This window comes from Melitaea cinxia, chromosome 2, assembly GCF_905220565.1.
Source record: "Melitaea cinxia chromosome 2, ilMelCinx1.1, whole genome shotgun sequence".
NCBI classification, from domain to species: domain Eukaryota; kingdom Metazoa; phylum Arthropoda; class Insecta; order Lepidoptera; family Nymphalidae; genus Melitaea; species Melitaea cinxia.
The window spans coordinates 4,242,829-4,269,650 of record NC_059395.1 but is presented as its reverse complement, the minus strand read 5'-3'; the positions used below and the strand labels follow the sequence as shown (position 1 = coordinate 4,269,650).

The following is a 26,822-nucleotide window of genomic DNA, read 5'->3' as shown; positions in this document are numbered from 1 at the left end:
ACACAAGAACAGCTAGTATTAAAATAAAAATTATGTTTTAAATTTTCAAAACAAATTTTCTTTTATTTAATTGCAAAATATACATCGTATTCACACAACATAAATAACTAATAAATGCAAAATTTATATAAAATAAACTCTCAACTTTTTAAAATTGTTTTTCTCTAATAGAATAAGTTATAACCGTCACGAAATATTCCATTCGACATACCAGCCTGTGTTGCCACAGTCCAGTCGCTTCCTTATAATTTTGCCCGAGAATCACTGCAAACAAAAATACTCAATTTTACTCCTGGCTTTTGTATTTACAACTCATACCTAGTACACTACTTACTGCAATATAGTACTATTAAACAAAAAAAAAGTATTATTATAATTTAAAAAAAAATGTACCTGGCAACTAAATAACTAACAAACCAAGTTTTAAAATACATCAGGTATATAGCATAGAATAATAGCTAGCTACATATGTACTAACCTATATTATAAGATAAAATAGATTAGAATATATAAAATCTATATTATACTTGTCTTGTAGTCTTAATCATAAATCACGTGTAGGAAAACTAATCACGAAAGACGCAAGAATGGCACTTTGGCGTATCACAAAGTTAGCCAATCACTGTACAGTATTACCTTGACCTACGTCTCACTTCATGCCACCAAACATACTCAACATTCGTTACATACATAAGTATAATTATAGTCATTGCTGAATCGGAGTAACATTGTTTTATACCGAAAGTTACAAAGTTACAACGGTGTCACACATGACTGTCATTAGCTAAATCGCAATGGCGTTTAATTTTACAAAATATATAATTATGTAAGTATTTCCTTAAATTATTATTACGCTTTTGTTTTTATGAATAAGTAAACAAAATTAACCTTGTAATGAGGTTTTTTACTTAGTAATTTCAGTTGTGTTTTTGTAGTCACAGGTATAGTTTTTAATTGCATGTAGTACAAAAAACTACAAAGTACAAAAAGAAAAAAATGTATCAAATAAAACAATATTTTGTAACTGAAATTTAATATTAGCAACATCGCTTATACAATCTAGAATAAAATAAATACAAAATTGAGTAAGGCATTTTATTTTAAAACAATATTTATTTGTGCGAACCTAAATCGTACGAGTTAATTTTATCTATGGAACTATGCACCAGTCTATTTGTTAGAACTAAAAATATATCATCCATATGTATCATATTAATTTAATATCAAAAAATATCAGAAAAATCTTATTTCCGACCTATACATACATTCCCTAATGTTATATTATTCTCTATGTGTCACATTCGTAGCATTTTCTTTTTTTTATAAATTTATACGATTAATATATATTTTTTTTAAATACTATAATAAAGATCCACATACTCATAATAATTGCACACATGGATACAAGCGAAAGACATTACATTATACAGCATACCATTAAGTATGCAGGTACAAAAAATTAAGTCAAATTATTACAATAGTTTGGACAGCAATCAATTTACAAGTTGAAGAAGAACTACTAGAAGCAGTAGATTGTATTTGACTGATTTTTTGTCTGTAGTATAAAGGTGTGTGGTTTAATTAAACGCCTCTTGTTTACAGCCAACTTGTTTAATAATAATTTAGATTATTCTGATTTTTGATATTAAACAGAGAACTTTATTCATTTGTGTTTAATAAATATTCTTACAAATTAAAAATATTAATAAATTTTAAATAACTTTGAGTTTAAATGGTATATCTGTAGGTCTACTATTCTGTTAGATAAAAGTTTTGTGACATCTGAAAGCTCTTTTAATACTTAGCTGTAATAGTGTCTTATCATTGACCGTTATAGCGATATTTTGTCCACGACATTATTGGTGATGATAATACATTAATTTTGTTTTTAAGTTACATTTCTTTTCATAAATGATGAGTATTGAGTATTATCATACTTACAATGTAGACCTAATATTTTTCGGATATATTTATTTATTTAATTTTATTTTTTTATTCTTATACTTTATTGTACACCACAATGATATTACAAAAAAATCCTATTTTTTTTTTTTATTTACCTATTTTATTATCAAATTTTGTATCATGTGATGTTTTAACGATAAGGGTCAATAAAAAAACACATCAAAGTAGTTGAAAAATGATTAATTTTATACAAAAAAGACCAATAAGGCCCCATATCGTTTATCGCCCCATACCAATATTGTTTCTTATGAACACACTTTTGTTCAGCAATGGCATTGACACCATTTGAGTAAAATAATATTAGGTATATTTGAAAATCAGTAATAGTGTATATATTATTTTTTCTTAGAAGTATTTAGTAAGAATTGATACAATTGGTGTTGTCTGAAAATGGAGACTAACTTACCTTAAAAATATTAAATAGTGGTCAATTTCTATATTAAACATTTTTTCAGTTCTAAAATATTTCTATAGATTTTACGATTCTAAAGGGGGTGATAGACGTGCGAGTAAGTTCGCGAACTTGTGGCTCCACGACCTTTTTCGCTAGTGTGTCACCCCAAGTACGCGTACTTTATAACCGCCGAGTAAGTTCGTTGGCGATCCGACAAGTTTGAAACTTTGCTCGTAACCCGCCTGCGATCGTGCGTGTGGCAGCAAGGCGAGCCGCGAGCCACCAATTTTAACCGACTTTCAAAAAAGGAGGAGGTTCTCAATTCGATTCAGAACCTTAGAACTTTTGACTGGGTGGACCGATTTTCATGATTTTTATTTCAATCAAAAGATAGTGTGTCGTGTGGTCCCATTTAAATTTGATTGCGATCTAATAAGTAGTTTTTGGGTTATATCTAATAATGCGTATTTACTTGACTGTTTTTTCGTCTACCTACGATATGTTACTTGTCGATGTAATTGAAATCAGTTTTTTTTTAAATCACAATTATTTTACGCTAGTTGCTCGTCTAACGCTTGTAGTGTAGGTATTTGTAATTTTTATTACTTTTGTTTGAGAAATTACTCAAAATGAATTATTTCAGAACTTCGTCTTTTTTGGTTTTTAAAATTTAGTACGATAGAATTTCTAAATAACACACAAGCTTCTTCTGTCGATGACATCGCAATATAGAGTGAGTAAGCTTCACGTGTGTCGGTGTCGGTGAACGTCGAGCCGATTAAGTTCGCTATCTTAAAATCCGCGATCTTTAAGTTCGTACGTGTATCACCCCCTTAAGAAAGTACATAAAACTATGTTATAGGAACCGGAGTAAATTTTTCTAAAGTTTTATAATAAAAGACCTTTATTACTTTGTTTTAATAGACATAATATTTTATACGAACTGTATATAATGTGCTATATTTTCAAAGATTTATACTAAAACCGAAATGTAAGTTTACGTACGACTATTGCACTTGCGTTTTATTATTAGTTTATTTTTTTTAAATATAAAGTTTAAAAACGACATCAAGGCTACTAAAGTTACGCAAACTTACACTCTGAGTTCTAAACGTTTTTTTTGTAGTGATACGTGTAGGCGAAATTGATTTTAATTTTAAATGCATATCGCATTTTTATATCTTATAAGTCATAACATACACACACGGTCGTCTGTTCTCATGTTAACCAACTTATTTATTTATTTCATAGCTGCTTAAGGAATGAGTTAAAATAAATGCAGTACCTATTACAATGTGAAATAAAAGCTTTCAAATATCAATTTCGTTTGTAAAGCAAATACAAAATAATTATAATAACAATCTCATAAAACAATTTCTATTCTAATGTCATATTTGAAATTTTTCGATGTTAAAATAATTTATTCAGTGGTACCATATAAAATTTTTTTTTATAAATATATGACAAAAAAATATTGTTAAATAATATGATCGAAAAAAGAAAGTCAAATTCGCCAACACGTATAAAAATTTAAAAAAAATTTAGCCTCACTCGTTCTCCGGGAATTTTGTAATCGCATCATGAATGGCATTGGCTACGTAAGCCACGTTGCCGGGGTTAAGACCGCAAATGTTTATCCTTCCCGAACGGAGTAGGTAGATGTGATGAGCTTGTATGAGGTGCTCGCATTGACGCGGTGTCAGACCCGTGTATGAGAACAGACCGATTTGCTTCACGATGTGGTCCCAAGTGCCCGGTGTGCCCAGCCTGAAAAGTACAATGATGTTAGGTACGAGAAGTAACCTTGACCATAATATGGTTATGATGTCACTTGTAATATCGCTTGATTAACTTTATAAGATATACATTTTTATGACACAAAAAAATAATGTGTCACTAAATTAAAAACAGTTTTGAGAAATATTAGTAATTACGTAGCGTTGTACGTTAGGGACCGAAATTTGTCAAAGGTATACCATGCCATAACACAAATATACGTATAGCATATTTTTTGATACTTCAAAATCTTTGTTTTATATTGTACTCCCCATCATATCTCGGAGAGCATGAAAGTCCGCCACAGGTAAGAAAAGATATCGCATCTTATCATAAATATCTGAATAGCGATCATACGTTTTTGTAGAAATTATCTAAACTGATATTTAATATTGAGGCAGTTTATGCTTCAATCGTTCTTCCAAACAGAGGAAGAGACCTTTAGCAAGACCAGTTTTGAAGCAATTAAAGGCCAACAATGCCCAGATTTCTTCAGTTAATTGTTTGTTTTAGTGAATTTAAGTAAAAAATTAAATAAAAATTGGTTAGATAAAATTAATTTAATATAATTTATTTATCTTACTTGATAAGTTCAGCTCTTAGCGCTTCTCTCATCTGGATAACTCTGGATGACATTAGCTTGATGTGATCTCTCCTGTAAAAATAAAATAAAAAAATCGTGTAAAAAAAAAAACGAAATCCAAATATCAAAAGCATTTCAACACTATTCGATATATGATATTTACATTTTTGAACATGAACACGCAAACGCACACGCACACGCACATGCATACGCACAAGCACACGCACACGCACCTGCACACGCACATGCACCTGCACACGCACACGCACCTGCACACGCACAAGCACACGCAAACGCACACGCACACTCACCACTCGTCGAAGAGCTTGGAGTCCTGCAGCACGCCGGCGACGACGCGCGCGCCGTGCGCCGGCGGGTTCGAGTACGAGCCGCGCACGATCCACGTCAGCTGGGAGCGGAGCGCGGGCTCGAGCCTCGCGTCCGACGTCACCAGCGTCAGGTTGCCCACGCGCTCGTCTGTGGGGGGGGGGGTGTATGTTTCATCTATTTGTCTATTTACCGGTTGTATAACACCCGGTTTTGACAGGTCAAAACGAGGGATGCAACAAGGGTTGTAATAAAAAAAATTGTGCACCAACGGTATAATTTAAGGGTATACAAATTTTACATTCCACCAAATTTAATAAGACTTGTTACATATGGCATAATGTAAGCGCAATGTAAAAGACAGACATCGCCATCTATTAATAAATCTTAGAACTAGCATTAACTTTAAGCTATAATAATGTAAGCGCGACTAAAAATACCAATAACGTCATCTATTAAAACCTAACTTAAGTTGGAGTTTGTACACTGGTAAACAATAAATAGACAATCATTAGGAAAACGACAATGTCCCATCAAGTGTTTACGCATTTTGACTATGGAATCAGTAAATAGTATGATTGATATCAAAAGCAAAATTTATTTGATTCAAACAGATCTCAAAAGTACTAATGACTCGTCTCTTTACACATCGAAACTTTGTCTACTCATCACATGACAGCCCATAACTTCTCATTGTTGGCAAAGGCCTCTATCTCAGTGGAAGGGTTGGAACTTGCTACGGTTGTTACCATAGAGAGCAGATAGCGAGTTACTGGCTGACTGAACTGAATCAATATTAAAACAAGGAATTTATTTTTTTTATTTATTGAACACTGTTGAACACCGCATGAGAGAATAATGTTAATAAACCATAATAGCTATAAATATATATAATGGTGACGAACATCCGTCCATTCACAATTCTTATCGCACAACTTACTGTATAATCCAAAGTTCTTGGCATATGACTGTGCACAGACGAGTTCAAAGCCTCGTTTAACGAAGTAGCGCACGGCCCACGCATCGCGATCTAAGTCTCCTGAAGCAAAACCTTGGTACGCGCTGTCGAAGAATGGGAACAATTTACGCTCCTGCAACAATATTTTTCACTTTAAATAAAGTAAAATAAGCATAATACACATTGGAGAAGTTTTCTCGCCCTGTTGAGAAAAAATACGAAGATTAATCTAACACGACTTTGGACATAAATATGAAAAAATACTGATCTAAATTTGTTTTCCTAAAAAAATGTTTTATCTAGGTACTGAACTTAACAATTCTTAGAGTCAAGTTGCAAACCAAAACCTAATAAGCGAATAAGTGAATTTTTAGCAGTACCGTCTGCAACGCCAGAAGTACCGAAAGTATGTTGCCGACCCGCCGCAGGAACTCAATACAAACGTGAAAGCAATGTTAATTTAACTGTGTAACAACTGTAAAGGTTGGGATACTATCCTAGACCGGCCTTTCCAGAGTTTGTATACGAGGAAACGAGATAACGAGATAGAATCCATTTTATATTATTTTATATTCTCTGTGAAAAAAAAAGTCTTGTAGGCTAGTTTTCAGAAGTTTTACTTCTGCCGCGTGTGAATTGCTCACAAACACTTTTTTGGTGTGTTTTAACAATTGTTATTAATATAGAATTAATTAACCTAAATTACAATCATACATACAAGCCACCCCCTTTCTTCCCGTGGGTGTCGTAAGAGGCGACTAAGGGATAACAAAGTTCCACTACCACCTTGGAACTTAAGAAGCCGACTGATGGCGGGATAACCATCTAACCGCTGGCTTTGAAACAACAGGCCGAAGACGGGCAGCAGCGTCTTAGGTGCGAAAAAGCCAGCCCTGCGGTCACCAACCCGCCTGCCCAGCGTGGTGACTATGGGCAACACACATGAGTTCACGCATTTTTGGCGCGAACTTGTGGAGGCCTATGTCCAGCAGTGGACTGCAATAGGCTGGAATGATGATGATGATGATGACAATCATACATTGTACCAATACAATCATGCAGAAGTTCACAACCTAAGGAATTTCTGAGAACCTAATTTCTAAGGTTATTATAAAAATTAATAAGACAAAAACATATTGTTTGTTTTCAAACGTTTACAAAGCTTTAAAATAGTTTCAGAATTGCATAACACATTCAAGACCGTGCGTTTTGTAATTGGCAAGAATCCTAGTGTTTATTTTTGTGAATCTTATTTTGGAATCGCAAAATAAATAATATTACATAAATATTTGATGGCGTTTCAATGACGCGTATCAATTACGAACGACTGCATGAAATTTAATTTTTTGAAGTAAAACTTCTTTACGGACTCTTGATTTAGGGAGTAAGCTGGTGAATGCGTGACGAGAGAGTTACGAAATGTATCATCGGGCGAGGCTAACGGAAGTTGAGAGGGAGATATAAGTTAGTGAAGATAGAAAGAGAGATAGTATGTTACTGTAGGGGCAATTAAAGAAGTTTTACTTCAGTCATGTGGTTTAAACCACACTCGATTTGCTTTTATTCACATTTTTGCTTATTATTTTTGAAATCGATATATCTAAAGTATAGCATATCAACAACAAAAAAAAACTTGAAATTGACCCACTACAAAATTTTGACAAAAAACTATAGCTCAAAATTGTAAACACGTTGAATAATCGAAGACGATTTCTACCGACAATTCTTTCTTGTAGAGAATATGAAATGAATATGGGTATAATTGTGTTTGATCGCAAACGAAAAAAACCGACTTAAATTACATCGACAAGTAAAACCACGTAAGTAGACGAAAAAATTAACAAACGCACTAGTCATCACTACGATTTTCGAGGGTTCCCCTCGATTTCTCTGGGATTCCATCATCAGTTCCTGGTTTCCTTATCATGGTATCTTGGGATATCTCCTTTCCGACAAAAAAACAATTATCAAAATCGGTTTAAAAACGAACGAAGTTATCCTCGAACATACATAAAAAAATATATTGTATATACGGTCAAAAGTTTAGTATGATTTATTTGTATAAATATACATTCCGAGCGGGAATCGAACCTTCAAACCGCCGATCGCTAGGCGCATACATTGAACACAAAAACTGGTTGCCACTTTAAGCCAAATTCGTCCAGACATTCTCAAATTTAGGAGTTTAGGAGCAGAATTAGAAAATCGAAAAAATCTGTCGGTTCAACTAGGAAATAAAAAAAATATTCGTAAACTGACCTCCATAACATCAGCTATCTTCTCCCACTGCTCGTGGGTAGGGTCGATGCCGGTAGGGTTGTGGGCACACGCGTGTAATATTATCACGGAGTTCTCTGGGGCGTTTTTCAGGTCCTCGATCATTCCAGAAAAGTCCAACTCTCTGGTCTTAGAGTTCCAGTAGCGGTATTGCCGCGGTTGTGTGAAACCGGAGTTCACGAATACTAGGTGATGGTTTTCTACACAAATATAAAGTATGCTTCAGAAGGTTATTTTCGAATTTAGTCCAGTCCACTTTCACAAATATTCAACTACGAGATTTCAAAGTAAACTCGATTGTAGTAGGTTATAAGTTTTAAATAGAGACTAGATATTTAAGTTTGGTAATTATTATTATATTTATATTAGAAAAAAATAATAATAATAAAAACAACCAATTGAATGTATACATTAATTTTTTTTTTGTTAGTTGTTGTTTTGGCAAATTTATCGAATAGAAAATTATCAAAGTTAATAAACTCATTAAGGCGTATCGGTAAATACACAACTTATTTTTATTACTTTAAAAAAATATTTTCATTATCAAATTGCAAAAATAAATAAATAACGAATGTATGTACTTATATTTATAGTTTTTCTATAATTTTTATTGCACTTATCGGCTGCAAATGTTGGAAACAATCATTTCTCTTAACCAATAAAATATCATTAACTATTATTCCCTCAGTACAACTCCATATTACTTACCCCAAGTTGGATTCGAGTAGTAGAAAGTCGTGTATTTCAAGTGCTTGTTGAGCAGCTCTGCCCCAACTCTAAGACCACCGGTGCCTGATAATGTCTGTATGCCAAAAGCCTGAAGACAACCAAACAGTCATATAACTTTTATGGAGAGAACTTCAGTTAAAAAAAGTGTGTATCCGACACGCGATTTGAGTTCATTCATTTCGGATGTTCATCATCAGTTTGTAGTTTACAAATGATTACCGTTATTTTTGAAATAAAACTACTTTACGTACGAGACTACTTTACGCTTTTGACTTGGGGAGTAAGCTGGTGAATGCGTGACGAGAGCGTTACGAAAAATGTGATCGGGCGAGGCAAAGGGTGCAAGAGAGAGAGGTGCGAGCAAGCAATTTTCTTTCTCTCTTATTCTCATAGCCAGTTACGTTTTGTATATCTTAGAGACAGTGCAGGCCTATTAGCCTACTGCTAAAGAAGTTTCTCGCAAGAAACAAGGAGAAATTATTTTTTGCTCCTCAGTGGAACAACCTAACCAAATTCTCTAACAGAAAAAGTAAAATAAAATGAAGTAATATTGAACTTGCCCGGCCTTCAGCGATCGCTGGACTATCTTCTCCAAGGAGCATCGAGACTGATGCCTTACTAAACTGATCCAAACCTGTACAAAAAAAAACATTCTTCACTATCTGTAACTTGGATTTTAAAGCTTTACTTTTACAAATACCATAATCATTTTTAACCGACTTCCAAAAAAGGAGGAGGTTCTCAATTCGACTGTATTTTTTTTTTTTTTTTTTTTTTTAATGTATGTTACATCAGAACTTTTGCCCGTGTGGACCGATTTCGACAAATTTTGTTTTAATCGAAAGGTGGTGTGTGCCAATTGGTCCCATTTAAATTTATTTGAGATCTAACAACTACTTTTCGAGTTATATCTAATAATGTGTTTTTACTTGACGCTTTTTTCGTCGACCTACGTTGTATTATACCGCATAACTTTCTACTGGATATACCGATTTTGATAATTCTTTTTTTGTTCGAAAGGGGATATCCCTAGTTTGGTACCGTGATAAGGAAACTAGGATCTGATGATGAGATCCCAGAGGAATCGAGGGAAACTTTCGAAAATCCGTAATAACTTTTGACTGGGTGTACCGATTTTGATAATTTTTAATTTAATCGAAAGCTGATGTTTATCATGTGGTCACATATAAATTTTATCGAGATCTGATAACTACTTTTTGAGTAATCTTTAATAACGCGTAGTTGCTTGACTATTTTTTCGTCGATCTACGTTGTATTACTTGTCGATGTAATTGAAGTCGGTTTTTTTTTCGTTTGCGAGCAAACACAATTATTAAAGTTTTAATTTGTAAAATGACGATTCGAAAGTACTCATGGGGCCTATTTGAATATAGTTAGATAGTAGCGTAAATAACGTTTTTGATTTTGTTTTTTTTTTTGAATGCGCCATTACCCAGACAATTTTTCAAGTGTTTTATTACAAAAAATAAACAAACAAATTGACATTACGAGTACCTATAGTTATTTTATACATATAACAGTATTAGCATATAATTTTTTAAAACTAGTTGTTACATTATTAAGCTGACGATACTTGAGAGTTCCAATTTAATAATAATTAGTCACGTTAATGATATTTCAATTAAAAATGCAAGCAGTAAAAACTGCAACTTCTTAATTAGGAATGTTCATTGTCAAGAATCCACCTACATAAAATAATTCATATTTTGACGGGAAATTCGTAAAATGCATTAATGCTGTGCTTTCGCATAATAGATATACATATGTACTTGCGGAATATTATATACGAAAATAAGCATGACTAGGTAGCTCATAACCAGGTCAGAGTTGATTGTTAAAGATACTAACAATATGTCTAATCTTCTTCATAAATATAAATGAATTTGATTGCACCAAATTGGAATATGGCGGAACGAAATTTGCCGGGGCAGGTAGTTTTAGATATGTAATTTATTGCATTCATGAAGTATATTTACAGTATTATACGTATATTTTAACATAATATACATTTTTACTTTTAGCATACAAACACGGTTTTCTGTTTTTAAGATAGGAAAATTAGTACCTGTGATTTAGGTAAGAGCCGATTTTAAATAGATAAATATATATTTTCTGTAATAAATAAAAGAACATGCGTGTATTACACCCAGACTTGGGATGAGAATCGATAAACATAATGCTCGGAGAAGAAAGCAGTCACTGTAAACTGTGCAAACGGGCTTCAAGTTGGGTATCTCTTTTTTAATTATGTTAATACCTGTAGTATTAGGCCCCGCTCTTGCCTTATACAATTACTAATTACTACAAGATATGAATTACCAAATGCTGTGTGATTACGGCATTAAAGAATACAGCCACCCCCTCTCTTCCCGTGGGTGTCGTAAGAGGCGACTAAGGGATAACACAGTTCTACTACCATCTTGGAACTTAAAAAGTCGACCGATGGCGGGATAACCATCCGACTACTGACTTTGAAATACACAGGCCGAAGACGGGCAGCAGCGTCTTCGGTGCAATAAAGCCAGCCCTGTGGTCACCAACCCGCCTGCCCAACGTGGTGACTATGGGCAAAACACATGAGTTCACGCCATTTTTGGCTCGAACTTGTGGAGGCCCATATCCAGTAGTGGACTGCGATAGGCTGATGTGATGATGAATTACCAAATGTTTTATACTTATGTGATAATTTGTTCAATAATTATATTTTGTGCGTGCTCGTAAAATAACAATAGTGTAAACATACAATAGTGTAAACATACAATGTTGTTTATCGGAGCTTGACAGTAACTCGTCACACACATTATTATTATAGCTTGTTATAAATTTACTCGACCGATCGTGACGTATCAAATCATATTATTACGTTATTTTTAGATAATAGTTGCATCAGATTCTTAACCGCAAATAAATTAGATTATAATATGAAAATAAAGTTTCGTCATATAAATGTGATGCTGTGTTATTTATTTTATGTTTAATATGATGGTTACTTATTTTATTATCTTCTTTCGCCTTTTTTATATAAGACTAGCGACCCGCTCCGGCTTCGCACGGTTGCAAAAACTATCAGTGTTCCTCTATTATGTTATGCATGTATTATACATATTAACCTTCCTCTGGAATCACCCTATTTAGTAAAAAATACCGCATCAATATCTAAGCATACAAACAGTGGGAAGCGACTTTGTTTTATACTATGTAATGATTTAGTGTAGTTTCAAATGGGTACATTGATGAGATTTCCACAGTTGTTATGCCGGAGATTTAACTTAAAAGTTGGTGTGTGTTTTATCTCAATACATCGCTTAGAACCTCAAATATTGACATTCAATATGCCATTAGTCTAAGTCTGATAAAGCCAAGATGGGCTGAAAGGCCACAGAATAGGGTTCTCTCAAAATGTAGTCAATAGGCCAAATATGTGTTGGTCGGGTTAGTATTTATTTGTATTGTGCGGATGTCTTCTTAGGCCCCTGATACAGGATTTACGTCGTAATCCATGATATTGCGAGCGATCATCATTACAGCCTATACAGTCCACTGCTGGACATAGGCCTCCACAAGTTGACGCCAAAAATAACGTGAACTCATGTGTTTTGCCCATAGTCACCACGCTGGGCAGGCGGGTTGGTGACCGATACCATCGTTTATTTATTGCGCCTGGTTTTTTTTAATATTTTTGTCTCTATCGACGTATTGTACCTATAATCATACAAACCGATAAAATGTTTATTATCACTAATATTGGGAATCGACTCGATGAAGCAACGGCTTACGTAAGTACATTTATGATAAGAATTGTAGACCTACCTACACATAAATATCTATTCTACTATAATTGTTAGTATACACTAATATTGTACATGCGAAATGATATACGTTTAGTTTATTTTCACAATTTATAGCTCTATTGTAGCATTTTCAAGAAAGATACTTTGATCTTAAGACCAAAGGATATGCTCTATTAGCCAATAGGTGCTAAATCACTGTAAGTGGAAGCCATTGCTGAAATTAGTTGCAAGCGACTAGCAAGTATGAGTATAGGTATCGCCACGGATATTGAGCGCTCGGCGACAAGTGGATGGCTTTGCAAATCGTGCTGGGGTCGCAAACAGATGATAGTTTTGTTAACATAAAATAATAAAAATTAAAAGTATTTAATACTTATTAAATATATATATCTATCTATATAAAATAATGTTGAAGTGAAGTTGAAGACACAATATCCGTGACGATAACTATGTAAATTTACATATAATGTGATGGAGATTGTTAATTATCACCAAACGTTTTTGGTGACGTGATATTGAAGATTTAAAATTACGATTACAATATTTAATCCTAGTTTATTCCGTTTTGTAGATTATACGCCAGAATATGCTCGAAACTGTTTCGATCAAATATGATAAGAAATTTTCATAATATATTATATTACGGACTAGGGTAAGGTATACACTCAGAGCATTCGCTCATTATTCGTGGACTTAATTCAGGAAAGTATATGACAGCGTGGATCGAATTTCCATGTATGCCATCTTAAGGTATTTTGACATTTCAAAAAAGCCTAGGAGGACCTAGTGATGGCGGCTACTTGAGTGAGCAGGATGTGTGTAAGTGTAGGCGGCGAGCTAAGCGACAAATTTCCTCTTATTACCGGTCTAAAACAGGGTGACGCCTGTCACCCATGCTCTTCAATTTGGTTTAGAGCATGTAATTGGGAATTGATGACACTCGATCTAGGGCTTGACATGAATGGTGATAAGACGATTTGGGCTTGTTGGGGGAACGCATTAATGATGTTGCTGTAGCTGCTATGATACCCGGAGAGCAGACTCAAAAGTTTGGTCTCATGATCAACCATGACAAGACCGAGTACTTCCACATGAAGCGATATAGGAATATTCGCGAAGCAAGACAAGACCTCCTTGTTGGAAATACCAGGTACAAGGGAGTGACCAAATTTAAATATCTTGGCTGCACTGTGACCGAATACACATGGCGAAGAAATACAGATCCGTATAAAAAACATAGTTGACACCAAGACCATGTGCAATGCAGCCCTGCACAAGGTCTTAGTGTCCAAGCTTCTAAGTAGGAAGACATAATACACAATCTACAAAACCATTATTCGTCCAATCCTGATGTACGGTTGTGAGGTTTGAACATTAAGCTCAGAGAGGAGAATAGGCTTCTGGTCACGGAAAAGATAATTTACCGTAAGATCCTAGGACCAACTAAAAGGCAAGACGGCAGCTGTCGAATAAAGACTAATACTGAAATTGTAGACCTGGTGTCTGAGCCAAACATCATAGGAGTTATCAAATCAAATAAATCCAATCAAATCAATACTATCGGCTGCGGTGGCTCGGACATGTCAAACGCATGGAGGAGGATCGAGCAGTTAGAGAGTCTATCTGGGTCGACCAACTGAACGTAAAACGTTTTTTTGAAACTCTCAAAAATCCGCATAACTTTTTACTGGGTGTCCCCATTTAAATTTCATCGAGATCTGATTACAACTTTTGGAGTAATCTTTGATAATAAGTATTTACTTGACTATTTTTTCATCTACCTACGTTGTATTACTTGTCGATATAATTGAAGTCGGTTTTTCTTTGTTTGCCTGCAAACACAATTATTATGAAATACTTAAACATATGGTGTATATTTAGTAAGCATATTTCATATCCTCATCCAGCTTAATTTTTTTTTCTATTTAAACGTCTGTGGAACGCACACATTCACGCACGCAGACACAAAACATCTTAAGCAATAACGCAAAATACTTGCTCAATGTGTATGCGGGTGAAGATTTTTTTTTAATTTAAATACAGCAACTTTGATGACAAGTACTTTGAATGACTTTGATTTATCAAACAATAGAATTAATTAGTAAAATAATACTATTAAAGATTGCAAGCTAAGAAACATAATATTTCACTACAAAACAATACTACCTAACGGAAATTTGACGTGAAACACGCCACAAATTATATAACATCAACTACATTGATACTAATAACAGTATAATTACGCAGTGTGCCTGTTTTGCTAATTAAAAAGGTTGCATAGAGCTACAATTTTTAAATAAACCATACAAAAAAAAAAAACTTTAATGTTTTTTTTAAATCTAAAAATAGAAAAAAAAACAATGTATGTAAGATCCCTACCACAGCTGATGTAAATAAAAGAACTGATGACCTTAAAACGCTTGAATAAAACCTCAATTTTTTTTTGTTTATCAAGTTTTTTGTTCTCTAGTTAGTTATTTATAGAAAATTCTGCAGTAAGACAATTGTAGTTTCTAATTGGAGTTCATGGTATGTACATAATTATGTACCTGCGTCACATACTATGTATTTGAAGTAATGCGTATGAACCAAGGACAACTGCATACTGTTTAACTGTTTCATCTATAAAGCTAAACTGTTTTACTGAATGACTATCTGTTTACTAAAAGTAAAACTGATAATTCTGTGTGTGCAACAAAATATTTAAATCTATTTTTTTTTTAAATCCATCACCTATTAAACAGTAAGGTAACTCAGTTTTTTTTAACAAATTACAAAACAGAAAGGACAGTAAGGTAACTCAGTTTTTTTAACAAATCAATCTTTCTTATTACAACATAAAAAAATCTTATTGTATTAAAATAACCTTTTTTTTACGTGGGGAAAATCCATCATGGATACCCAGCGCGGGGCCAGAGGGTTATGCCAGACTCCTACTGAATAAAAAACCACCACGTGTGAGCAGTCGTCCGCCTGGGTGGGGCAAGATGGGGTCGTGATAGCATTCGCCACCTCACCCCGGGTATTAAAATAACCTATCCGAACCTAAAGTTTTAGAAAATGATTTTGGAAATTCTGTTGTAAGATGGTTAATTCAGTGTGCAAATCAGTATTTTTGTTATACGGTGAAAAATTTTGTCTTAAAATCTGTATATTTGTGGTTTCAGCTACATTTTTGTTGTAAATTAGATAAAAAATGCCATCTAATTTTGATTTCTCTGAGGTTCTGTAAATTCAAAAAATTATCTAAAACTACTGTATCGATTTTATGTATAGTTCGTATAGATCACTGCTGTTCCCCTGTTTTTCTACATAAACTTAGAATAAAAGATTCCTCTCTCTGTGAATGTGGATTAGATAATGGAACTCTCGATCATATCTTCCTCTCTTGTCCAATTAATAATTCTTTTTGCCTCCTTGATAATTTATCCCAACTTAATATCCCACTTCCTATTAATTTCACTTTGCTTTTACACTTCTTTAAAGATCCAAAGGTGTTCCTTACCCTTGCAAATATTTTATAAATCTTACCTAATACAGGCAGGTATTCGTGAAGCAGACTTTCATCAGCAGCCATTTGCTTCTCAGTCTTTCGTACAACAGGTAGTACCCATGGTTTGCCGTTCTCATCTCGGTATGCTGATCATTGAAAAGAAACAATGATTAGTGAATTAAATATATTCACCAACCTGCAGTGGAGCAGCGTGGTGAATTAAGCTGTAATCCTTTTCCGACATGAAGAAAGAGGCTTTTGATCAGCAGTGGCATGTTACAGGCTGAATTGATGTAATTGATTGAATCAGCTTGTAAATATCGCACTGCTGCGCATAGGCCTCTTTTTTCATGTAAGAGGAAGTAAAATGAAATGTCTAATTAGGAAAGTACTTTTTCCAGTTCTGATCTCTATGAATTACAAAGAAAAAAACCTATTATTTAGTTTGGATACTAATTCTTTAAATGTTCTTAGCAAAATTTAAGAAATGAATAATTCTTGGACACTAAATTTTAATTTTTTCCCTTATCACAACTATGAATAAATCTCGATTTTACCGGCAATTTTTTTACCGGCTCGTTTTGTTTACATTATTACATAATAATTATTATTAATAATATGATCATTATAAAAACAGCGCAGGATAAAAACTAATATAATAACTTACCTCCTACCGAGAGATTAACTTTATTTTTAAAAGTATCATCAGCAAAAAGTTTGGTTAATTGAAACACTTCAATTGGCGGTCCTAGTTCTACGACTTGGAAACGAGAACCCATTTTTATTTTTTATTTGACACACGTTCACGACCTTCGATACAGACTACTCGCGCACTAATGCCAAAATAATTGAAAAAGATAGGAATAAATTAAAAAGAATGTTTGCAAATTAAATTCCGCAACTTCAGTCGATGACCTTTAGGTATCGACAATGTCACAATTGTCACACAGGCATGCGACCTGAAATCGATTAATCGATTCCTCGGACCAAATAAATCGATTTTTAAATCTTTATGTTGTACAGAATCGATTCAGTGTAATTTAGGGTAAACTCAGAACAAAAAAACTGTTATCATAATATTCATTAAATAACCGTGATGTATTGTGGGATCATTTGTTCTTTGAGAGCGCCTTTTTTCAATTGCCGGCAACATCGCAAGTAATAAGGGAACCAACCGCTTGGATCCTAATAGACTTGACAGACTGTTGTATTAAAAAGCTTAGATTTTAAGCATTGGGAACTATAAACTATAATATTTTATCTCCGGATGGGGCAAGAAGCACTAATGCGGAGATGGGGGGAGGACCTGGCGGAGCAGCCGTATGGCACACGCGTAACGGCTGCCTTGCGCCCGGTCCTTGAGCGGTGGATGTGCCGTAAGCGCAAACCCCTCGCCTTCCGTCTGATGCAGGTTCTCACCGGGCACGGCTGCTTTGGTGAATACTTGTGTCGGACGGCCCAAAGGGAGCCGACGACTGAATGTCACGATTGTGGCGCGGCGGTGGACTCTGCCCAGCACACCCTCGAGGTGTGCCCGAGATGGGCGGCGCTACGTCGCGATCTGACGACAGTCCTCGGAGGGGACTTGTCACTGCTGAGCGTTATCACCGCGATGCTCGGCGACGACGAGTCCTGGAAGGCGATGGTCTCCTTCTGCGGGACAGTAATGTCCCAGAAGGAGAACGACGAGCGGATGAGAGAGGGGGCCGCCGACGAGGCCTCCGTCCGCAGGCGACGAACGGGGGTGCGTAGGAGGCGCTACTTAATGCGTTTCCAGTAACGCCCCTGTGCCCATGTCGGGCCGGGATGGGAACCCGGTCCTGCTAGACATGGCGTCGTCGGGATTGTTTAGAGGTGAGCCGGACAGCCCCATGGAGGAGAAGTCTGGTCTTTTCGCCGAGGCCAGCCTGTCGCTGGAGGGATCCTGTTGCCTGCAGATCCGGGACCCTCCTATTAAAGCGGCTGAAGGCTCCCGCAGGGGTTTTGGTCGGTAGTGCACCCCCAAGTGCTAAGCCGACATACGCTCTAGGAATGCCTACCCGGGCATCCTGGATATCACCCGTAAATGGGTTACCCTGCGATATCAAAAAAAAAACATAATATTTTATCTATAGTCTGGTTAATGAAAATAGATACTGAAAAAACGGGATATATTTAAACGACACCCTGGCAACTTCAGAGACGCGCTATTTTTTTAAGTATTACCATACTCTGATTCTGATTCTTCCCAATCTCTGTTAAAATCGCCCAAATTTTTTGTTTTAATATTATTTAGATTTTAGTAGGTTTCCGTTAGATATTCACACGCTTTAATTTTAAAAAATGCGTATTGCGTATGAGTAAACATTAACAATATTGCGCTCCGTTTGACATTTTGATATGAGTAGAATTGACGTTATGCAAAACAAACTAAGCTCAACAGCAATTGCAATTGTGTCCATTTTCATTCGATCGAACCTAAATTACGTTAAAGATAAAAATTCCTTCGGGAATCCTCCTGCCATAATGCGGACATTATTGAGGTTGCCAAAAATTAACTATGTATTTTAGTTTGGTAGTATTGGTATCGTATGGTCGTATGTATTAGTCGGTAAACTTTTTATAGTAATAAAAATATGTATGTAGTAACAATCTACAAAGCAGCCAGAAGTAGCTAGATTTATTTTGTTGGCTAAAATGGATTGTTTTTTTGGCTAAAACCGTTGAAAATCCGCTAGATCTAGCCACAAAATGGCTAAAACGGCAACACTGGGTAGGGGGCGGGCGTGTTTATCACACGCATCACGCGTCGCATGCTTGCCGGTGTGCTATTGTTTGGACAGTTCGACCGTCGACGTCGACTCGAAATACTATCGTGCAAAAAAGTTTTAAATAACAAAATAGTTTTACATAGAGAAGTGCGTTATAATTCGCGTCATGTTAAGAGAACGCTGGCTGTCAAAATGCGCAAGGCGATTTACAGTGCTGCCAACTCTTGAAAAAACTTTTTTCGTACTGTCCATTTTTTGGAACAGTCTTATTTGGTAAACAAACCACTGTCAATCGTAATTCACGTTTTTTCCGAATTTATCACTCACTTTCACAAAACATTAACATACGGACACTTGTAAAACTCCATTTACTATTTATTTTCATTTTGAACATATAGTGCGTTTCACAAAAGAGTTCCTTTCTGTTTTAAATGTTGGTAGCACTGGTTGTCGTATTGTTTCAATGCTATCAGTGTTCAGAGCTCTCGAGGTTTTTAATTTTTTTTTAGTGTTATTTACTTATCAATCATGCCTAAGATATTAAGAAGTGGTGAAAGAGAATTGGTTCTCAAAGTTAAAAGGTTTTGTGAACGTGAAAAAACTAATAAAGCTCCTCTTATTCCATTCGAAAATGTTCGCCGTCGGGTAGCAGCCATGAGAGGTTAGTAAAATGGTGTTACCATAAGCAGATGTTAGTCCCGATAATATATTTTATAACAGACATAATAGTTATAAGTAAAAATAATTATTTAATAAGTAATACTTAGTTTACTAATAAGTATTACTAGCAATACCCGTGCGAATAACTCGCAGTAAATAAGTATAATAATTGTCAATTATGTTGACGTTGTTTCAAAATTAAAGCCATCACATATCTATAAGTTTAATAATTAATTAATTTACAAAAGCAAAAGCAATAATAATTTTTTAGTTGTGGAAGCCGGTAGAGCAAGCAATTATCTACAATATGATATATAATTTATCTGGAGTAATTGTGAGGTTTTTTTCTAAAAAGGGAGGCAAACATTTTAACCTTAGCATCTTGTTAATATATGTTATGATTTTAATAATTTCCTTACATTGGATGATTGCATTAGGTCTGAACGTTATTTAATTTTATTTTTAGGTATATCAGAAAAGACGGTGACAAAATATGTCAAGAAGGTGCAGTTGCCGCGAGTACATCCACGAAAATTTCAACTCCGGGAAAATCACGCCCACACGAAAAGAGAGTTAAATTGGACGACTTTGACCTATGCGTTATACGACATAAAGTTCATGAATTTTATGCTGTTCGAAAAGAAGTTCCGACCTTGACAAAACTATTGCATGATTTGAAGGTCGATATAATTTCAACGGAAGCCGCACAAGTCTGTGGAGGATCATGCGATCAATTGGTTTTCGCTTTCAAAAATGCAAAAGCAGGAGAAAAATTTTAATGGAGAGGCCAGACATAATAGCTTGGCGAGCTAAATATCACAATCTAACACAGATGCGGGTGAATCGTAGTGCTGCTGATCCTCGACCTGTCATTTACCTGGATGAAACTTACATCCATGCTTCGTACGGTGTCACCAAATGCTGGCAAAATGAAGGTGAAGAAGGAGTTCTATCTTCCGATACAAAGGGAGCTCGCTGGATAATAGTGCATGCTGGAGGAGAAAACGGTTTCGTGCCCAACGCAAGGTTGATTTTCAAGTCACAGACAAAGTCAGGTGATTATCACGATGATATGAACCAAACCAATTTTATGAAGTGGTTGAAAGAGAAACTTGTACCTAATCTCCCTCCGCAAAGTTTAGTAGTAATGGATAACGCGCCGTATCATAGCGTCAAAACTAACAAGTCGCCAACAATGGCAAATAGTAAAGCGGAACTGAAACAGTGGATTACCAGTAGGGGACTTGCGTATTTGCCAAACATGCTTAAAGTATAACTTTATGAAATCATTAAAGAGCACAAAGAAGAACCTATTTATGAAGTGGATTCATACTTAACATTGCATGGTCACAAATCGTTAAGGTTACCGCCTTACCACTGCGATCTTAACCCAATCGAAATGATTTGGAGTGTCATGAAGAAACGGGTGGCCGAAAAAAATGTGGGGCGAGAATCAAAAAATTTTGTTCACCTGACGGAAGAAGCTTTTGATAGTATCACACCTGACATATGGAAGAAAGAATGTGATCACATCAGACGTATCGAAGAAAAATATTATGCCAATGATTTGGAATTGGATAAAGAAATGGATAATTTCATTATTGAAGTAAAAGACATGAAACTTCTTCAGACAGTGATTGCGATAGCATAATTTCAGGTGTTAATCCTATAGAAATGGACCATTCTTATAATAAATAAATAAATTCCATGTTTTCTTACTAACATATAATACTGGCTAAATTACATTCAATAAAAATCATTGTTGTTTTATTAATGTTTTATTTTGTAAATAACTAATAACATTTTAGCGTAAATAAATATTACAAACCAATTGATATTTAATCAAGTTTTAAAAATAAAATTCCTAATCTAAAAGCAGCCTTGCCTCTTGCCCTTGTAGATAGGTATGTAGATACTTAAAAATTTAGAACTTAAAAATTTATTGCACCCGAACAACATCTTACCAAAATCAGGAAATACGATTATCATAAGTAGTTAGGGAAATTTTATATCAAGATATGGCAACATTGAAGCCAATTAAGCCAATATAACCACGAAGGGAACTCTTTACTGAAACGCACTTTAAAAACCAAAGAGCAACACGGAGGGGAGTAGCCATGTACAGGCGTTCCCCTCTGTCAAGGTATAAGGCCAAATGGCCATATGCATACAATAAAACTAGTTGTAGCCGCACTGATCACTAGACTAAATCTAGTTGCGCGATTGGATCAACGTCCTTCAAAAAATGCCAAATTGTTCTGTTTTTTGCTTCAAAAAAAGATCTGCCACATCAAATTTACTAAAACATGGCGTTACCTTTCATACGTAAGTATTTTTTAATCACATTATTACTTGTATACTACTTTTAAACCTTTTTTAAACTTAAAAATTACAAATATTATCGGTCGTGTTGACTCGATTTGTTTACCAACACAGGCCGCTCGCCCTCATACAATATGCGGATCGGTCGAGCGACTGATCGGAGTCTATTTCCGAGAAGTCACTGTCGCCGAGCGATAGTGTTGTTACCAGTTTGTTTGCAGATAGTTATCGATAAAAACGGCAAAGCAAAGGAGGTGACGGACATTTTTGAGATTTTGATTTATTTAAAATATAATATTGCTAGCTTTTTTTAATAAACATAGTTATATAATAAAATTGCATTAAATTAAATATAATATGCGTATTACGAGTATTAATACATTTTACTAGAATTACTTAATGTGAACTTCGACCATAATGTTTTATATAAAAATTTGGCAGGTTTTCTAAAAACAAGGGATACATTTTTTTTTTTAAGTAGTATTTGCAATCAGTCTGTCCGAACTATAAGCAAATTGGTTGTGATATTCGTCTGTGGCGGAGTGTGCCTCCAATGAGACATCTACTCTCAGTTTTTCTCCAGTTCAGTGTCTGTTTTGTAGTTCCAGTATGTTATGCCTTCTTAGCCTTTTGATACAGTCGTCGATAGTTAATTGACGGGCTAGCTCATTCGGGTGGTTTAATAGCCTTTCTTTATATCTTGAGGTATTGGACCGGATCTCGTGCCTCACAGAATTCATCGATAGGTGTTCCATGATCTCATTGTTGGTGACGTACCAGGGTACATTGGCTATAGATCTGAGTATTTTGTTCTGTTGCCTCTGGATTACATTTACATTAGAGTCGCTTGCGCTTCCCCATAGCTGTATCCCGTACATCCATATTGGTTTAATTATCGCTTTGTAGAGCAAGAGCTTGTTATCTAGCGATAGTTTTGCATTTCTACCTAGCATCCAGTACAGATTCCGGTGTTGTATGGATATTTCGTCTCTCTTGGCCTTAATGTGGTTTTTCCATGTTAGACGACGATCGAGGTGTAGACCCAAATATTTTACGCAATCACTGGTGGGTAGTATCTTGTCGCCAAGTTTTACCGGAGGGCAATTTCCGTATCGGAGAGCAAAAGTTACCTGCACCGATTTAGTAGCGCTTGCTTTTATCCGCCACGTCTGCATCCATTTGTTCACTTTGTCTAGGCCAACTTGTAGCGTATCCGATGCTTGTCTAGGATCGGCACTAGAAGCAAGAATTGCGGTATCGTCTGCGTAGGTGGCAGTTATAACGCCGGGTGTTAAGGGCAGATCAGCCGTATAGAGTGTGTAGAGCACAGGTCCAAGGACTGACCCTTGCGGTACTCTAGCATTTATTGCATAGAAATCTGAAGTTTCCTCAGCCTCTTTGACGTAAAAAATTCTCCCAGACAGATATGATTCCAGTATAAGGAAATAGCTATGGGGTAGAGTCTGTTTTATTTTGCAGAGTAGACCTCTGTGCCACACCTTGTCAAAAGCCTGTTGTATGTCCAGGAAAGCCGACGAGCAATATTCTTTGTTTTCTAGGCTCCTTCGTATTGATGCACAGACTCTGTGGGCCTGTTCCACGGTTCCATGTTGAGGTCTAAAGCCAAACTGGTGATTCGGTATAATATCTCGCTCCATGAGAATTGGAGTTAATCTCCTGAGTAACAACTTTTCAAAGACTTTTGACAGTACCGGTAGCAAGCTAATTGGTCGATATGAAGTTTTATCATATGGTGTTTTGCCTACTTTGTGGATCATTATGATTTGTGAAACCTTCCATAAGCTAGGGATGTACTGGAGTCTAAGCATAGCATTATAAAGCGCTGTGATGAGGACGATGGCCTTTCTTGGCAATTGCACGAGTATTTCTTTGGTGATCAGGTCGAATCCCGGGGCCTTCCTGTTATCAAGGCTTCTGATGATCCTCTGAACTTCCTGTGGAGATGCAGGTTTAATAGGTAGTTCTAGTTGTAGGTTTTGGGCTAGTATCGAGTTCACATCAATTTCCAGGTTTTGACCAGCAGCCTCATTAGGCGAAAAGACCATTGACAGGTGTTCTGCAAACAAGTCTGCTTTTTGTTTATTTGTTCTGGCCCACCCGCCATTACCAGATCTGATAGGGGGCTTGAGTTCCTGAGGTCTATCACCTGCTTTCGCGGATCGCCACAGCGAGTAGTTGGTAGAGCTAGTTGCTGTCATAGTTTCTAGTTTGCTTTGAAGTGTGTCGTCGTCAGCCTCTCTGATCATTTGCCTCAATTCGACGATAGCTCTATTTAAATCCCTCTTGTCCTCACGACGACGACTCAGGTGCCATCTGCGGCGAAGCCTGCGTTTCTCTGCGATTTTATTTCTTATTTCAAGGGGGTAATTTGTGTGCAAACGTTCCTTTTTCAACTCTGTTCCGCCAGCATGCTTCCTGGACAACTTTGGTAAATCTCTCCAGCGCTGCATCGATCTCCATTGTAGTTTTCAGTTTAATGTTTAGTTGTACAGAGTCCTCAACGAATTCCCGGAAGCCACTCCAGTCCGTGTGCGAGTTACTAAGGTGCATGGGTCTTTCAAACTCGATTATAGTAGTACTGAATGTAAGTATTAAAGGAGTGTGATCAGACGAACTGTCAAAACATAGATCGACTTTAAGGTAGCCCCCGGAAATGCCACCGGTAATGAAAAAGTCCAGCAAGTCTGGCAGTTTGTTGTTATCCGTTGGCCAGTATGTCGGTTGAGGAGTGGAAGCGATGCGCAGGCCCATTGTATCGATGCACTGTTTGAGTTGTCTACCAAAGGATCATTAAGGGATACATGGAAAAAAATTGTAATAACAGATTAACCTGGACACCCACAAAAAATAGTGTAATTTGTTCAGATCATATCAATACCATTAACTTTCAAGTGTCGGCGAACAATAGAAGGATTAATCGAGGGCACCAAACCAACACTAACGCCACACTGTTTTTGTCCCGTAAGTTTTTTTTTTGTCTCATGTACAAGGTAATCAAGATATGGTTCACCTTAGTCATAGTAGTGAAACGGAACTTAGATTTGTCAACTTTGAAAATTAACAATGTTAAATCCATCCTTTCAGAGTCATCAACAAATCATTCAATCTAGCAGATGACAGGCTATCATTTTATGATGCCATTAGTGCTACGCTCCCTATTCCTGATTCGTTGACATCACAGTGTACATCATCAACTCCTCAAAATGTGGGTTAATTTTAAATCGTTTATTGTAGACTAGCATTGTTTGGCACAACAACGTTGCACCAAACGTATTGTGACATAATTATAATAGTTAGACATATGCTGTCACAACACTTTTTAACCGACTTCCAAAAAGGGAGGAGGTTCTCAATTCGACTGTAGTTTTTATGTATGTTACTTCAGAACTTTTGACTGGGTGGACCGATTTTGATGATTTTTAATTTAATAGAAAGCTGATGTTTATCATGTGGTTGCGCTTAAATTTCATCGATATCTGATAACAACTTTTTGAGTAACCTTTGATAACGCGTATATATTACATATATTGTATTACTTGTCGATGTAATTGAAGTCAGTTTTTTTTTTCGTTTGCGAGCAAATACTATTATTGTAGATAATGATGTGTTCTACAAAGTCTTACTACGTTATATATTTCTACTATCATTAGTTTTTGCAGCGCACGCAATGTAAGAAATTTTTTAGGATATTTTTTTATCCCTTGGGTTACATTATTTTAATTTTAGTTTTAGTAAAGATCCCTAATATTTTTAAAAATATAGTATAACCTATGTCGCTCAAGGATAGTGTAGCTTCTTAACGATGAAATAATTTTTTGAATCGGTCCAATAGTTTCGGAGCCTATTCAATGCTAACAAACAAACAATCAAATCTTTACTCTTTATAATCGCTTATTTTACATGAAGATGTTTGATTTGTAGTATATAATAAATTAAGTCTATTTTTATAATAAAATCTTACCTTTGTATCACTTTAAAAACCTTATGTCCCTAACCGAGTTCTTGAATTTATCGATAATGGATATCGATAGTTGTTACAACCACGGCTGTAGGCAACTTGTCAGTGTAGTTGCGGCGTGTCATTATACTGTAATGACACAGAATGTATCTATGTGTGTGTGAAAAATGTAAGTGTGATTTTAATTTAGTATGTGTCAGTTTCGTAGTGACAGACGATTATTTTTGTGTGGGAATTAGATAAAGTGTGCATGTGTGTAATTTTCCCCCGCAAAAAATGACAGAAAGTTTTGTATCGGTAACAAACGCAATGGCTACTCCCCTCCGTGTTGCTCTATGTTAAAAACAATTAAAATACGAATATCGAGAGTACAGATAATTAATATTTTTGAATACGATATTTTAATCACTAAAAAAATTGTTATGGCTATTGTTTAAAAAATAATAATTTTGTAAAGTGATAATTACTATACTTATTTAGTCCGAATTATTCGCACTGGTATTTCTAGTATTTTTTAATGTACCTACCAATAACCATTATACGAAGCCGCGAGTGAAAGCCTAATTAAAAAATAAAACGGCAGTAGATAGATAGATAGATACTCTTTATTGTACACAACAACAATCAACACAATAACATATTACAAATAAAAAAATAGAAATAAAACGATATAAATAAACGAGTAGCGATCTCTTCCAGACAACCTTTGGGTATATAGGACACAGCGTACTTTCGTGCGCGAGTATACCCATGCTTAAACGCACCCCCCCATTTTCTTTTCTTTTTACATGACGCTA

General features: G+C 35.5%; 1 protein-coding gene, 1 long non-coding RNA gene and 2 pseudogenes across 2 annotated transcripts; 2 read left to right on the top strand and 2 right to left on the bottom strand.

The window, feature by feature from the left end:
• Window positions 1-35: 35 nt before the first annotated feature.
• On the bottom strand, window positions 36-17,248 carry LOC123663091 (aspartate aminotransferase, cytoplasmic). The gene is made up of 10 exons (XM_045597832.1): window positions 16,982-17,248; window positions 16,353-16,460; window positions 9,570-9,643; window positions 8,989-9,097; window positions 8,263-8,480; window positions 5,986-6,136; window positions 5,030-5,195; window positions 4,719-4,790; window positions 3,911-4,126; window positions 36-264 (listed from the first exon to the last, which is right to left on the bottom strand). The coding sequence occupies exons 1-10, from the start codon at window positions 17,091-17,093 to the stop codon at window positions 243-245; spliced, it is 1,248 nt and encodes a 415-aa protein (XP_045453788.1). The 5' UTR covers window positions 17,094-17,248; the 3' UTR covers window positions 36-242.
• LOC123663105 lies at window positions 1,082-3,770 on the bottom strand. The gene is made up of 2 exons (XR_006744612.1): window positions 3,080-3,770; window positions 1,082-2,655 (listed from the first exon to the last, which is right to left on the bottom strand). It is a non-coding gene; the product is annotated as an uncharacterized LOC123663105 (long non-coding RNA).
• Window positions 17,249-19,519: 2,271 nt separating the features above from the next.
• On the top strand, window positions 19,520-20,509 carry LOC123659827 (annotated as a pseudogene).
• Window positions 20,510-20,619: 110 nt separating this feature from the next.
• Window positions 20,620-21,494, top strand: LOC123659819 (annotated as a pseudogene).
• Window positions 21,495-26,822: the final 5,328 nt, after the last annotated feature.